Genomic DNA, 16064 nt, shown 5'->3' on the forward strand with positions numbered 1-16064 from the left:
GTGCAGATACCACATATGAAATATGTCCAGGTTTATTTAGAGCCCAATTCAGTTCAATTCAGTTTAGTGCCTTTATTGTCATTGCACAGTGTACAGTGAAATAAAGCTTTTTCAGTGGATCTCGTTAAAAACACACACATGAGAGACTATAATAAATAAGTAAAAACAACAAGTCTGTAATAAGACAAGTCTATAAATAAAAGGCAGACAATACAAAGAGTATATTGTACATACCTGCTCATACTGCACATACCAGTGCATATTGCAAATAGCAGAATAAGTGTGGTCAGTTATTAGAGTTAATTTCTCTGATGGCGGTTGGATAAAAACTGTCAATATCACTGTTTACAATCTCAAAGGGTTTTTCCATGCCCAGATGTTTTACAACAGACAGGACAACCTACAACCACAAGGCAGGGTTTAAAAAAGAATAATAGATTCTTAGATTAGGCTACAGCTTAGATTACATCAGAGAAATGGAGATGTTAAAAGTCTTTATTCAGTCGCTTAGGAGAGAGAGTTTCAAGCCTGAGAAGCCAGTAAGTTTCCCTTCTGAGAAGGTGTCAGTCGATAATCTCCCCTATGACGGCCCAGCTTCGCATGTTCAGTGCCCATACAGCATAGAGAAGAGGCAAAATGACGACAGGAGTTGAGATGTCTTGCACTAGTCATTCTGGTGTGTTCCTCTGGGTGGCACTTTTGTGCTCACTGGTCCTTGTGGTGAGATGTACACACTGGAGGCCACAAAGGCAAGAGAACATGTCGCTAACGTTAGATGTATTGCATGTGATCCTGATACACATTTGCCAGATGAAGGGTGAGAAAAGTTGTCTTCCTTTAAGTGTGTTGCACTGGGCATGGCATAAGCAAGGGAAACAACCAGGCTTAGGAGTACAGAATGGAGGCAGTGCACAGTAATGGTCTGATCTTACAATAAAGTCTGATATTGTCCCTCTTTCCTTTGGTGAAAGTTATGCCCAACCATCTGATGTGAAAATGTGCCAGTGTTTATGTGCAATGGACTTAAGACACTTGAGTTAGGACTGCCTTTTCCAGCCAAGGCTGGGAACAGTGTCACAGCAGGAAGCCATCCCCCCATGTCTCTTAGTTCGCTGTTGAAATCTTCCTCTAGTGCACATCCCTCTGACTGTATGGGAGCCCTTGTGCGACATGAGTTGGGTGAAAACTGAGCATGCAACAAGGTGTTTACATAAGGTAGTCTCAACTTTTTGTTCCCGTTTTAGAATGGACACCTCATGGAAACTGATGTTAGATTGAATAAGGTTAGAGATAAATGACAGAGATGACATACAGTGATTCAGATGTGTAACTATGTCAAGGAGGGAGTCTTTAGGACCAGACCAGAAGAAGAAAATGTCATCAATGTATCTGAGCTAAAGTTTAATGTAGGCTTTAAAGGGATTGTCAATTAGCTGCAGCCCCAATTAAGGAGCTGCAGCCTTCCATTGCCCCATTTGAACGTCGATTCATGGGAGTATCTGAAGGGTTTCCCTTCTGAGCAACATGGATGTTGATGACCCCTCTGCAAAGCTGCTTTCAGATCAGCTTTGGACAAGTAGCATGAAGAGAGACATGTGTTGTTGAATTTGTTCATTTTTATTAATATTTTGCTTACTTTAAATTACTTGGATCAGCATTTAATACCATCTATGCTTATATTGCTATTATTATTATTATTATTATTATTGCATTTTTCAAAGCTTATTTCTGTAAACTTTAATGAGTGATTACATGAACCAGGAGATAAAAAGAAAGGTAACTGTAAGCCAGCGGAAATTAGTTTACTGTATTAGAGGGGTAATTTTGCTGAGAATTCTTGACACCCTGCCAGCTTAAGTCTGCAAAAAAAAAAAAAAAAGCCAACTGAGACACCAGGGAGCCTCCATAAAGACCTTGACAAATGCATCCCTTTTGAATATGCTGATTTCACACCGTTTAGTCCAGTCTTAGTGAACAGAGCTGAAAGAGCCCTTTGGGGTTTAGTTCTAGATGTCAATCAATCAATCAAATCAAAGATGTGAAACTTTGAATCACATTGTAAGGCAGGACCCACACCACTGTCACCAACTTGTGTCCTCCATTTGTGCCGTCAACGTCTGTCTGTGGTGAAGAGGAAAAAAGCTTCACACCTATCAGATTGTCTGTAAGGAAAGGGCAAACTATTAGTATCTACTGTTACTCAACATAATTTTCTAAGAGGTAATTTCCTTGACACACAAGAGCGGTGAGACCATCACAGGTATTAAGCCCAATTTAAAAACAGGCTGTAACATGCAGTGTTTCATTGTTCACTGTTCACTGTTCAGTCATTAGACTCAACAGAAACTGGAGGCGCAGGCGATACAAGTCAGTCAAATTGAGGTGAGTGAGGCGAGCATGAACTTTGGATCAAAGAAGTGGCCCATTTCATATCCTCATAACTAGATTGTTCCAATGATTGTGCAAAACTGATGACGAATTTCACACTGAAAGAAAATCAGCCTTCTGAAATCGTGCAAAACGCTAGTATAAATTGATTCTACACTGTAAAGATTTTACTTTTCATTTGATAAAGGCTACAAACTGATGCTGGTTCCTCGATGTTCCTGTCTCCCCAGTCTCTCCCTGTGGCACAGAGGGAGGTTTAGTTTAATGGGGCACTCCACAGAAAGTGGAGCACAGAGTGAGGTTTCCTGTCTTTTGTGTTGTAGCAGATACTGGCTATTTTGAAATGAAGGGATTTATTGACTATCTGATGTTCACTTGATGCACCACGGGGCACAATTTATAATATTGTATTGCACACAAAGCCCTTATTTGTGTTTTTTTACACTGTCATAAAAAGGCAGTCTCCATCCTGACCGACAGTTTATCAGGTGATCTGCATCTTAGAAATAACAATGAAACCCTGCACTGCAGATTTCTTCTATGTTCTACCACTCTAGTATCTTGATGAATGAATTTGCCGACACAGGACTGCTGTTTACATTTTTCCACAAAGTTATACTGATGACTTGGATGTTTATTACAGAGCAGTTTGATAGCTGATAGCTGACTGATAGTGACAGCTTTTGTATCACTACACTGCCATCTCCTGGTTAGGTTGCAAGACACCATGGGGAAACAACCAACCATCAGAAAAAATGCCACAGCAAACTCATCTATCTTCAGTTTTGCATATCATTGAAAATATCCGCATGAATTTCAATAACAATACATTGGTGTGGTTTTCACATAACATTTTCATTTGTACGATTTCAGCTGTACATTGTTATCTAAATATGGAGTGCACACACCGTATTTAACACCTTATCATAAATTCTCTCATTTTAAGTTGCATTTTCCTTATGTCACTGATAACATAGAAAAAAAAGAGCAAAACTCCCACTCCACCTTCAACTTCCTGTGTTTATGGCCCAGTCATCCACAGCATTTGGCATGAATTGGTTTACTGTAATTTTATTGTTTTTCTTTGGGATCACATCTTTGGGAAATGATCATATTCTCTACCACAAATCAGCAACACCTGGCTGGGTCCTGACTAAATTTTCATGGAATTTATTTCAATCATTTAAAGAAAAAAAATTCAAATTGTTTTTTTGTTTGTTTGTTTGTTTTTGTTCGTTTGTTTTTGTTGTTGTTGTTGTTGTTTTAGCAAGATTCCATTTTAAATCTTATTTTATTTTACGCCACTTAGTAAAAAGAAAGAAAGACAGAAAGACAGAAAGAATGAAAGAAAAAAGAAAAAAGAAAAGATAAGAACAATTTGCCTCAAGATACGAAAGCAGTGAGTCACTGTTAATTGTTTAAAGTTTTCCTGGTTTGGAAAGTGGAGATGTGTGTGTGTGTGTGTGTGTGTGTGTGTGTGTGTGTGTGTTTCTGTGTGTGTGCTTCTCACCACATTCTCAACAGTAGAGACCCCAAATATTAGGTTTCCATGCTAAGTGTAAGACAATGTTTCACAAATAAATACATAGCTGCTTTGAAAGTTTAACTACTTTTTGACAATTTTATTTTACTGCACAAAATATTTGTTGGGTCTCTCGGGACAAGCAGTACCTCCAAATGTTGGACCTCGTATGAAAAAGGCTGGAAACTGCTGGATTAAGATACACAGCAGTTTCTAATAGGATCGTGAATTAAAGTTTGGCTGATCTTTCCTTCCTCTCTGCATGCTACTATCCATAAAAAAATACAAAAAAAAATCCTTACAGAAACACTAAAAGATATCAACTTGAAACCCAGATGTACAAGTTATTTGACATCATTTTCTTAAAAACAAATAGAAAATTTATTAAAACCCCTTATTAAGAACTGCACATGAACCACATCATTTCATTCATTTATTCAATCACTTATTGCAACTCCATGATGAAACAAACAAACAAACAAACAAACAAACATATAGAGATAAATATAGTATCAAACTGCAATATTTGAAATAATGGTTCTTCGATATACACTGTTATATTGAATGACATGTACCCTGTATCTGTGGTTGATAATCTTATTTGTTGGGAGGTAACAGATAAATACCTCAGTTTCTATTCTTTGAATCAATACAGAATATAAATAAAAAGGCATTAAAAAAAACATTTTACATTTACCTTGATTTCCATTTGAATATAAGTATACTGAAGAGAAATAAAAGGCAAAAAAACAACAACTTTAAAGTAATAAGACATAATGTCTGAAGGATAAAAGTAATGAATCTGTCTCACTCTGCCTTTGGTGCTTTCTGACACTCACCACAATGCAAATTTGGTTTACTGATCAGACCCAAAACTCCAGGTTGCATTGAGAGGCATTGCTGCCACCTGGAACCAAGCAAAATGAATCTCTGCAATACTGCTCCATCTGTGCAACCCGCCAATTCATTTTGCATGAACATCTGGTTAGAGTGGTGATGAAAATCTCTCCACGAGGATGACTAGAAACTTCTCTCCGTTTCATGTAAGAGCCATATCTGTGAAGATGTGCTCCTCAAGGATTCGTCCTATAGAGAAAAACTTACATGTCAGAAAAAAGTCTGTCATCTGGCACACAGGAGATGAAAAGAGATACCAGCACAGGTTTTACTTGAGGTGTATAAATTAACTTTGTCTGGACATATGAATAGAAAAGATTAATTTCTTAAATATATGGATTTAAAAATGGGCACAATTTGAAAATGAAAACAATAGCTTGGAGCTGAATGTCATTGTAACTGAGTTCCAATTTTAACTATAAATTTAAATTTGGTGTTCCATTAAGTTTTCTTTATTCATACTGAGCTGTTGAGACACGGCTCCAGACTCAATGTCTTTTTTGATCAGTGTTTTTTTTTTTTTTTTTTTTCCTTAATGTTTGCAAAAACTGTCTAATGGCTAACTGGCTGTCTGGGCAGTTAAATGTTTGGGAAAAAAAGTGAATAATTTATATGATTTCTTCCAAAGAAATCTGAAAATGCTAATGTAAATGCATGTGCTGTATTGTATAGATGTCGATCCAGTACAGACAGCAATTTTGCAGCAATATTGTATGGGTGAGGCAATGAAGGTCAGCTGAAGCCTAACATCAGCCAGATCAATGAAGTTAGCTGGCAAGATGCTACAGGCTGAGATTTAGGTCATTTTGCACCCATGTAGTTAACTCATTACTGACAAAAATAATAATAGCACTAATTTCTAAATTCCTAAATGTCAACTTACAGACTTTGTACATTATTGTAATTACAGTATAGGCTACTACCTTGTCCTTGACTTGATTAAATTGATTAAGAAAACACATTGTCAAGCACAGAGAACTGCAGGGTGGCTGGGAAAACAGAAAGGCACACAGAGTCATGAAAGACATATGGACTTACCCTGCCAATGTCTTCTCAAGGACTCTTTTGACCCAGGGGACGTTGGGGTCCAGACAAACCAGCAAGCCGCTTCCTTTAAGTGTGGCTCTGCAGGACCAAAGACAGAGCAGAGACAAAGTGAGGCTGCAAGCTGCCAGCTGGCCAAGGAAAACACTGCCAACAAGACTAGATTTCAATATAATATTACACCAGGTCCACTAAGAAGCAGTCAGTTGTTTCAGCCACAGTTAGTCAGTGTTGACAGGTTAATGTAATTGTTTAACTCGGGTCTTACATGATCTCAACTTCTTCACAGTGGGAGTTAGCAGGGATCACCTCCAACTTTTCTATGTGACGGCCGATGGGCTTTCTCTCCTTGCTGATGCACCGACAGCGCAGATTCATTCCCTGCTCCCCCAGACCAAGCCCTGAGGGGTGAAAGGTCGCAGGAGAGGTCATATGCCACTGAGGTTGCCATAGTCAGAACAAATGTTAAAGCTGAGATGAAGCATTGACACTGGTTGTAAAATGCATATCATAAACAGATGGACAGAGGTATAACCATAATGATCACCATGTAATTCTATGAATTATATGACAGAGGGTTAGAAACTCACCCACAGTGATGGTCAGGAAAGCAAGGAGTGCCACAGCGGTGATGGTAGACATATCTCTTCTGAAGCTGGAATGAATGGCAGCACACACACTAACAAGCTCCTGAAAGGATCAGACTCTGTTTGCAATTTTTTCTCCCTTTTGCTTTGCTATAAAAATAACAACAGATGGTTTTTGCCTGTGATTTTCACGACCTGTCAAATCTGATTTTAATGACTGCTGAAATGTCAGTAGCATGGAAAAGTATAAGTTCAAACTGCTCTTCACTCAGTAACACTAAATTTTGTGGTAAATCTCATCTGCCAGCCTTCTCTGTCTTGTTTCCCTCCCTCTCCTTCTGTTGCACTGCACTGTGTGGGCGCAGCACTTTATAGTGCACAGCAGTGACTTGGTGTCTGTTGCGACATCAGTTGGATATAAGGAAATTCATTCTCCTAAAGTCAAGACTAAGCTATAATACTAGCCTAGTGCAGGAAACAAGACACTTTTATTTTATTGGTGACATGTAATGTTTGATTTATAGTAATTACACAGACAGAAGCGCACATCTTGTTGCCACTTGAAGACTGTCACTTGATAACACTGAAGCAAGTTGTGCTTTTCCTTTTTGTCTTAAAAAAATCCTTTTTGTTGCCTGTCATGTTGCATTTTAATGATACTACTGCTATGTAGCACCGCCCTTTGTGATATGAGAGAGTTTGCTCTCTCTCTCTCTGTCTAAATATATGTGTGTGTGTGTGTATGTGTGTGTGTGTATTTTAACAGTACCTCTCTTATTTTTTACACTTGCAATATTCTCGTTATTCATTTTGTTTATTTATACGTTTAATTAAAAAGAGATTTACTATAGTAATAACTTCCCTGTGTATTTTTTGCATCATAATTTTCAAATTATAGGCAGAAAAGGGCATGATTTTCCTAAAAACCAATGTATAGACTCGCATAAAAATAATTTCCATCAATCATCATTTACGACCCTCTAGAAGTTTTTGTTTTTCTGTTCTTAGGACTCTTCTGGGCGTTGGCCTTTGGACAGAGGGTGTGTAGCTCCCAGCCTATCACAGTGTGCAGTGTCAGAGTAATAGCATGACATCCAATAGGAAGCTACGAAAATGAATGGCCCAGATTAACGGAAAAAAGGAAAAATAGCGACAAAGTGGACAAAGCTAGTTCCACAATGAGAGCGAAAATGCAGCTGGCTTTCACCTGCTGGCGAGCACTGAGGGAGAGGATGAGGACGAAGAGCAACATGGTGTTGGCCTGTTTTCTGTTGGACAGGGAGTTGCCAGCCAGTAGTTTGTTTATCCAGTGGAGGAGCGGCCAACTTTGCGTGTTGGGCTTACAAATCGCAATGACAAAATCTACTCATTCTGCCTTTAAAAAGTGTAAACACACTAGCAGAAATATTTTGCTGCTGCAGTTGAAACTTTCAAGCATGTAACACCCAACCAGTGGCCATATATCCAATTAATGACATGTATCACTGGTTGGGTGTGGCCAGAGGTGTAACATGCACAAAAGTTTCAATCTTTGGAGAGCTTTTCTGCCACAGGTGATCTTTAAAAAATCAGTACAAGCTGAGTATCAGCACAAAATATCTGCCATCAGCAGCTCCAGTTAAAAAAATACTGTCTTTAAAAAACATAACAGTCAAACCCTACTTGATGGGACCATTACTATGCCTGTGCAAGGGCGTAGGCTTGGTTTTAACATTGGCAGGGACATTTCTTTCAAAGTTTATCAGATGACTAATAGCCATCGTGATACATTTGTGAGTTGCAATAAACATTAAAGGACAGACAAAAAAAAAAAAAAAAAAAAAAAAAAAAAAAATGACCTGAGATGCTGTTCAACTGTTTGACAACTACTTTTCCTGCAGTTTGCTTTCCTGATTAAATATGTGATTGCAGTGTTTACTGCACATAATAAAATTATAACAGTGTTTGATGTAGACAAAGATAAACTAGTGAACTTCCGTTGTTACAGTATTTTATCAATAGCTCATAAACTTTCAGTAAGCCATTAAGCCACTGTAAAGCATTACCGGGAATCCTGTAAGTATATTGTCTTCTTTCAGTCTATACTTTTAAGTGTTCTTTTAAGTATTATCACATTAGTTCTTATACTTTGACTCTTCCTAAAAACGTCTAGCCACTAAAAATACTTGGTTATGGTTAGGAAAAGGTTATTGTTAATATAAGGTTTGTGGTTGGTTAATCTGACGCCACAGTGTCATTATTTACAGGACCGCTAGAGTTCACTTAACTTTAAAACATAACTATAATTCATAATAAGCTGCTTTGCAAATGACCTATGTGGTTGTTTTTGCCAGAGAACGGTCTCAATAGCCTACTGATTTTAATACTATTAATATTAAAATTAAAATCACAACATGTTGGAGTAGTGAACACAAATTAACAAACTACTTAGGCCTGAAACTGAAATAGCAAATTAATTGTCTAAAGTCAGTTCTATGCAGCAACGACATTATTTTTAATGTTGTGATGGGTAAAATGTTTAACTTTTCAACTGAAATGCCAACCACTTACACTTTCCCAATGCAAACTCTAAATAGCTAGCCCACTTTTTGCATAAAACTTGCAAACCAGGCAGCTCAACATAGACCTTACAGTGAACGGTTAACCCTAGGCGGGGTTAAAGTGATTTAAACATTTTAGTATGGGAACAGTTAATTGCTTCCTTTACATTTGTAGGGACATGTTGCTGCATCCATACTCAAAACTATACCTATATGCCTATGGAAAATTTTAAGATGTTGACTGTTGCCAATTTTCTAGCATGACAACTAAAATGCTACAGTTGCAGTTCTGCATGGAAATGACACTGTATTTATGTGGAATTGCTGTCAAGCAGAGCTTGCAGGTTGCATTACATAAATCATCAGATTACAGACGCTGATAATGCCTACTGTTAATAGCAGAGAAATGTGGAATGAAGCCATATTGCTTTGTCTGGGAATTTTCCTCTTGCAGTTCTTTAGCAACGTGGCTCTCTGCCACACACGAATGCCTTCCAAACCACAAGTATGTTGATATAATCCCTCTAACTATGCACAGTCTTAAAGGAAGAGATCACACATAACAGTTCAGTCCAGCCGTCCAGATAATCTGTGTCAAGCCCACCAAATCACACAGAAACTGCATGGATAAATAGATTGCACCAAGAGTAAGCAGGATTTTTTTTTTCTGTATTTTATGTGAACTGTTCTTTATTTATTTTAAGAAAACCTGACTAAATCATCAATCAGCCACTTTTATTTTTCTTTAAAAAATAAACCACATCAAAAATGGAACTTGGTAGTAGTGACAATCCTTTTACAATTGTGCAGAAAAACATCATTCTTTTCTGGATGGAAAACACTTACGGATGGTTTTGGGGTGCGATGCTCTAAAAGAACATGGATAAGAGTTTATGAGTAGTTATTTATTCCAAGATAAACATGTATGACTTGGAACTGACGCTGAGCTCTAAGCATTTGCAGTTAATGCTGATATGCTTGATGTTTTAACAGTCTGGTATGTGACGTATTTCATTAAGGGTTTTTATATCTAAACTAACCCGAGTCAGATTATGATAAGCAGACAAACGTGCCCTGACACAGCACTTAATAGCAGGAAGGCTCTTATGCACGCAGACACACACACACACACACACGCACACACACATACACACACAAAGCGTGCAACCCCCACCCACAGACAGAAACCCTGACTGAAAGAGGTGGAAAAAAAAATCTTGTTTATATTCAGCGCCTCTGCAGCTATTAGCAAAGTAAGAAAAAAAATCTAGCTGACATTTTCAGAAATTCCCAAGGGATAACTGTGACTGAGTCATGCTGTGGCAGTTAATGCCTCCCTCAAGTTAAGCATGCCCGCTTCAATCTGATAAGAAAATGTCGCTATAGGAGAGCAGACAGGTGTGAATTCCACTCCCAGGTTCAGGTCACTATCTTCACTTATATTACAGCAACGTCACAGTAGAGTAGTACTCACTCTGTTGTTCAGGCGTTCCTTTCAGTTTATTGTTCAACCACAAAAAAGAAAACAGGAAAGAAGGAAGTCCAGGTTTTGCCAAGCTAATGATTCATTTCTGGTTTCCCAAGGCGCCTTTTCTCTGTGTCATAAAACTGTCATTGTGTGAGCAGTTTATCTGTGTGTATTATGTTGTGTGTTTTGCGTGTGTGTGTGTGTGTTACAGTGAGAGAGAGCGTCAGGTAATGAGAGCACATGTAAGTACATGTTTATCTGTAGTCTGAGAGGTTGGGTGCATTCCCGGTATCTGCACATTCATTTTTATGTGGGCATGTGAACGAGCTACAGGTGTACAAGTCACTCATGTCGACACTCCTCTGTGGCCACCACTCATTTTTAATCATCTGTCTTATTGTCTGTGTGCCAGAAGGGAAAGATATCATCCACCTGTTCTCACATACAGTGAGGATTGCTTAAAATTTGACATGGATTATTGAAATGGTGTTGTTTTGTGATGTCTATGAGGTTTTAACTAGGGTCAGGATGGGTGTGGGGAAGTAATGTCAGTGTATAAATGTATGCATGTATGTCAAAACACGTGTACACAGTATATTTTTAATATGGACCCCAGGAAGAGTAGCTGTTTTGTTGTAACAGCTAATGGCGATCCAAAATAAACAATAAACAATATACATGCAACCAAAACCCAGATTCATCACACTGAACTTTATTTCAAATACTTAGTCCTCCCATCTCAAACAAACAAACAAACAAACAAACAAACAAACAAAAACAAGATCTGGGGCATCTCATAGCTGGTAATCATCAAAGTATAGAAAATATGAGTGTCAAATGATAATAATTCTATAACAGTATAAGAATAATATACAGTATACAGCTACAACAACAACAACAAACAATAACAATGACATTATATAGAGAGAGAGACATGTGAGGCAGTTCTGGTATAACTTGATGTCAGCACAGAGCAAACCTGTAGGGTTTTGCCTCGGGGTTTTTTTTCCTGCTACTGTCGACCCTTCGTAAAAGTCTATCTGTACTCAATAGATTTTTTTTTATCATGCTCAGGGAAAGTCGTCTTCTCTTTACTTTCTCTGCTCGTTGAGCCTCCTTTCACATTCCACATTTTTGTTCCCACATGTTCAGGCTCAGGTTTATTTGCAGTGCTTAATCACTGTTACAGTCTCAAAGGGCTTCACAGGCCCACAGTTTATCGAAAACAAAAACAACATCTGCAAACCCGAACCCACATCTCATTGCTGGCCATAATGTCCTCCAGCAGTGCAGCCCTTTGTAAGCATACATATTTATTTTTTTGTAAATTATGGATGAGACATTTAAGCATAAGAATTTAACAACGGACAGCAAAGTGATATATTTCTGAAACAATGCCATTCAAGATATCATACCATACCAGAAGAGAATAGAATAGAACAGAATAGAAAACACTTGAGTCATGATACCACATAAATCATGGTCATGATTAGTGACAGTGTTTGGGTCAGTTCTCCCCTCTTATTTTGCAACCCTGAAGGAAGAGGCTGTGGTCAGTGGAAGTTTTAGAATATACAAACATTCATGCATCACACTGTCAAGGGAAATTTCATCAGACTTCCTTTGTGATTGGCAATCTGCATGGGTTCAACTCAGGTTAATTCTGATAGCCCTTCATCACAAAATGAGTTGATGAAAACAGATTAAAACAAAAGGAGAAAATGAAACAAAGCACAGGACATAAAATAGAACGTTGAAAAGACATAGGCCTATCAGGCTTACCTACAGCTTTAAAGTCTTGTGTCTCTCTCTCTCTCTCTCTCTCTCTCTCTCTCTGTGCGTGTGTGTGTGTGTGTGTGCATGTGTCTATGGAAAATTTGTGACCATTTCTCCTCCATTGAACGTGCACTGCCACATAAGATCCTGCATTTTGGCCTTGGGGATGAGTTCCTCATGATTTGCAAGACCGTTCTTATTCAGAGAAGTGTGAGCGAAAACAAGAAATATCACCAATGCACAAAAGCCAAGCACTGCCCTAAAAAAGCATTTTATTTTTTAAAACAATACCTTAGGGTTGTTCAGAAGATCATCTGACTGCACGCAGCACCATAATGTAAATTAAGCAGAAGCCGAAGACATGAGGATTGTCCTGTTTCCTCTTTTCCTGTTTCCTCTTTTCTTGATTTCAGCTTAAATCATGATTTAATCAGAGTTCTTTCCAATAAGGCTCACCACTAAATCCATGTTTAAGAACATGTGAAACATTTATTTTGACATTCACTTCCTTTTTCCATTTTCAATAAAACAAAGACAGTGGCATCCAAGAGATTCGAGCTGCGATCTCACCTTTTGCAATCAATGTGAGATTTCAACACTCTACTGTCCAAATCTCCTAATCATCAAATATCTATTGTTCATCTGAAGTCACCCAAGTACTGTAAAATAAACGTGTCAAAATAACAAGATCAACCCCCAGAATGCTTAAGCATTACAACACACTTCTTCTTTCTTCTTCTGCTTTGGGACCGTGACAAAACTGGTGACATCATCAGTCATATGTGTTTGAGCACGTTGAGGTCTCTGACATCAGACAGACTGTTGCTCCTGGAATGCTAAACGTCTGAGTTAGCAATGTGGAACTTTGCCATTGTGTCCTCATTTGCTGACTGGATTTTTTTTTCTATTAATTTGGGTTCTAATGTCATGACCTTATCTTTGCTATGCAAGTTAATTTACTGTCGCTGTAAAATTTGTGCGCACAAGTGGCTGGAAAGCAAACACAGGTTCAAAGCAAACAGTGATACCAGTGTATGCAGATGCTTTCTCTCTCTGTTAAAATGTAAAACAACCTAAAAAAAAAAAAAAAAAAAAAAAAAAAACATAAATAAATAAATAAACAACATTTTCTATAGGTTTCATGAAAGAGGGTTTTAGTGCACACTCAAAAGGCGTTTTACTTATGTAGTTCATCAGCTGCTTAACTCGTTGGCTGCCAGCCGTTTTCAGAACAGAAAGCCCCATACTGCCGGCGTTTTAGAGCATTTTAAGTGATCTTTCAAGACCCACAGAATATTTTGTTCTATGACTATGTGAACACCGAAACCACCAAAAAAGAAAGAATAGGCTCTCCCACTGAAAAGTCTAATTGATGTTGCACGCCGTCATTGGCAGTTAACGTTTGGATTTGAATTGATGTTGATCAACGTCAATGGTAGCCAATGAGTTAAGTATTATCCCTGTTTCTTTGGCACACACACTCACTGTGATCAACTTTGAGGCGTGAAATGGCAAAAAGGTTTGGCAATTTTGGCTGATTGTCACTGAACACTAATTTGGCAACTCCTGTTCGTGAGAAATAAAGGTGTGTGACGTGTATTTGCCATTGTGTGACTATGACTACATTTCATTATGAAAACTGGTTGAGAAGCATTTAGGGAGAAGCACGCATTTAACAGCCCATTGATCTTGCCTATCCTCTCAATCCTGCCATTTTCTCCCTGTTGCAATTCATCATTGGGTTTTAGTAGCTACACAGCTGCATTCACAAGACATGGAAAAAGTCCAGAAGTGAACATGTGATGTAACATACCATCAACATCAGATGCTTTCTTGAAAATCCCCCTGCTGCTGAAATAGGAAATTAGATATGCAAAAATCAGGGTAAAATAAGTGAGGCACTCATTGCAGATTGCATCCCATTCTTTGTGTTATTGCAAGTCATCAGTGAGTCAATGGTCAGATAATTAACAAATCTATGAGTTTCATGTGAGCAACCATGCCATTCACTTTCCTCATACCATGAAAGAGAAATTTGTCACTGGCAAAGCAATTCTCTCAGGCATTCCAGTCTCCTAACTCCATTTAATAGTCACTAGTATTTTTCCATCTTTATCAGAAACTGACTTTATGAACCCTATATGGTGACAAATGCTGATCTGTGAGGTCTCCTGATAAATCACGGATGTCTGTCAAACAACTTATGAACCCCTCATCGGTGTAAATTCCCGCAGCCGACAGTCCAACCTTGCGCAACACTCCCTGACATGGGGAATGAGTCACTTCCAGAGGAGGGCTTTAAAAGGAGAGACTCTCCTCCTCAGCGGCAGATTTAAACATCACAGAGAGAAAGCAACCACAGCAAGGAGAACACAAGGAGAAGAGAGCGGCAACTGAACAAAAAATAAAGAGAACAAAACTTCTTCAGGGTTTTACTTGTGATCAGCTTAGCAGTGAATTCTTCACCAGAGGACTCTCTGAAGGACTTTCAGTGTTCCAGTTGTAACAGAACTTATAAAAGTGAAGATGATGATCAGCAGAGTCGCCGTTACCTCTTTTTTGGTGCTCCTTACCTACCTGGCCATCACTGAGGGTAAGCTCAATTTTCTATATTGGTTTATTTTTCAAATTCAACAATTCGCAATTCATATTCTCTGTGTTCGTTTTCAACTGATATACACCTGTTGTGCACAGTTTCGCCTTTCTCTCATCATATGGGGAGTTAGGGGATCAGTATGAACAACCATTATTGCAGTTTGTGACTGTATTTTACTCTTACCTCCAAACAGGGGTGAGCCTGAGAAGCCTGGGTGTGGAGCTGCACTGCCGCTGCATCCAGACGGAGAGCAGACCAATCGGCCGCCACATTGAGAAGGTGGAGCTGATACCTGCCAACTCCCACTGCGAGGAGACTGAGATCATGTAAGCTCTAATTTCAAAGCCGTCATCCCGTCTCAAATGCCAAAACTGACTTAGCTTTGTGAAGATTTGAGGTGTTGAAGTTCTAGTTCTGACCACATGTCTGCTTCCTGTTTGCTGTTGCAGTGCCACTCTGAAACGGACAGGCCAGGAAGTCTGCCTGGACCCCGAGGCCCCATGGGTCAAGAAAGTGATTGAGAGGATCATGTCCAAGTAAGTACAAATCAATCACATGTACGCAGTCAGACTCTGAGAAATACAGTGGTTTGTAACCAGGCTTGAATGGTCTGAATTAGTCTATCTGATATGCAGAAATTAGTCTAATATAATGTTTTCTAGTTTGACTGAATAATCTGTCCTTAACAAATGCTACAAATGGTCGAAATCCACTTTTGATGCTCAAAGTAAATATTTCTCTCTCTTCATTCTCTCCACAGCCGAAGGCGCTGAATAGACGGGAGGAGACTGCAAGCTGAATAAGAGACAAATGAAAACTACCAGAAATTATTAATCTAATCAGATGATAGTTGTCACTGTTTTAAAAATGTTGCCAGACTGCTTGCTGTGACTTCCTGGTCAGCTGTTGACCAGTAACAAGAGAGCTAGGCTTATAACTCAGGTTGTTTGTATCAGACATGCCGATATTATTTATTAACAAGTTTGCATTATTTATGGAATCCTAATGGTTGTGTATGTCATTTCTGTTGTATGTTTATATCTCTTTGATTACCTTTGTTACCACACAGAAGTACTGTTTTCTCCATTGTCTAAGTTATTCCTAAATATTTTCTGTATTTATGAATATATTTATTAGTTTTTTTAAATTTATTTTTATTAAATTGTGAAGTTATATTGCCAACCTATTGATGAATAAAAAAAAAAGTGAGCTTGAGAGAAATTGAATCGCGCTGTATTTTTTTTCC

The 16064-nt window shown here is 38.4% G+C and overlaps 2 protein-coding genes across 2 annotated transcripts; one reads left to right on the plus strand and one right to left on the minus strand.

The window, feature by feature from the left end:
- Positions 1 to 4691: 4691 nt before the first annotated feature.
- On the minus strand, positions 4692 to 6750 carry LOC115360887 (interleukin-8-like). The gene is made up of 4 exons (XM_030054065.1): positions 6442 to 6750; positions 6120 to 6252; positions 5846 to 5932; positions 4692 to 4996 (listed from the first exon to the last, which is right to left on the minus strand). The coding sequence occupies exons 1-4, from the start codon at positions 6491 to 6493 to the stop codon at positions 4984 to 4986; spliced, it is 285 nt and encodes a 94-aa protein (XP_029909925.1). The 5' UTR covers positions 6494 to 6750; the 3' UTR covers positions 4692 to 4983.
- A 7852-nt stretch (positions 6751 to 14602) lies between these two features.
- On the plus strand, positions 14603 to 15884 carry cxcl8a (chemokine (C-X-C motif) ligand 8a). The gene is made up of 4 exons (XM_030054054.1): positions 14603 to 14815; positions 15012 to 15144; positions 15268 to 15354; positions 15579 to 15884. Exons 1-4 carry the CDS (start codon positions 14749 to 14751, stop codon positions 15589 to 15591), a joined length of 300 nt encoding a protein of 99 aa, XP_029909914.1. The 5' UTR covers positions 14603 to 14748; the 3' UTR covers positions 15592 to 15884.
- Positions 15885 to 16064: the final 180 nt, after the last annotated feature.

The sequence above is a fragment of the Myripristis murdjan genome, chromosome 1 (assembly GCF_902150065.1).
Source record: "Myripristis murdjan chromosome 1, fMyrMur1.1, whole genome shotgun sequence".
NCBI lineage: Eukaryota > Metazoa > Chordata > Actinopteri > Holocentriformes > Holocentridae > Myripristis > Myripristis murdjan.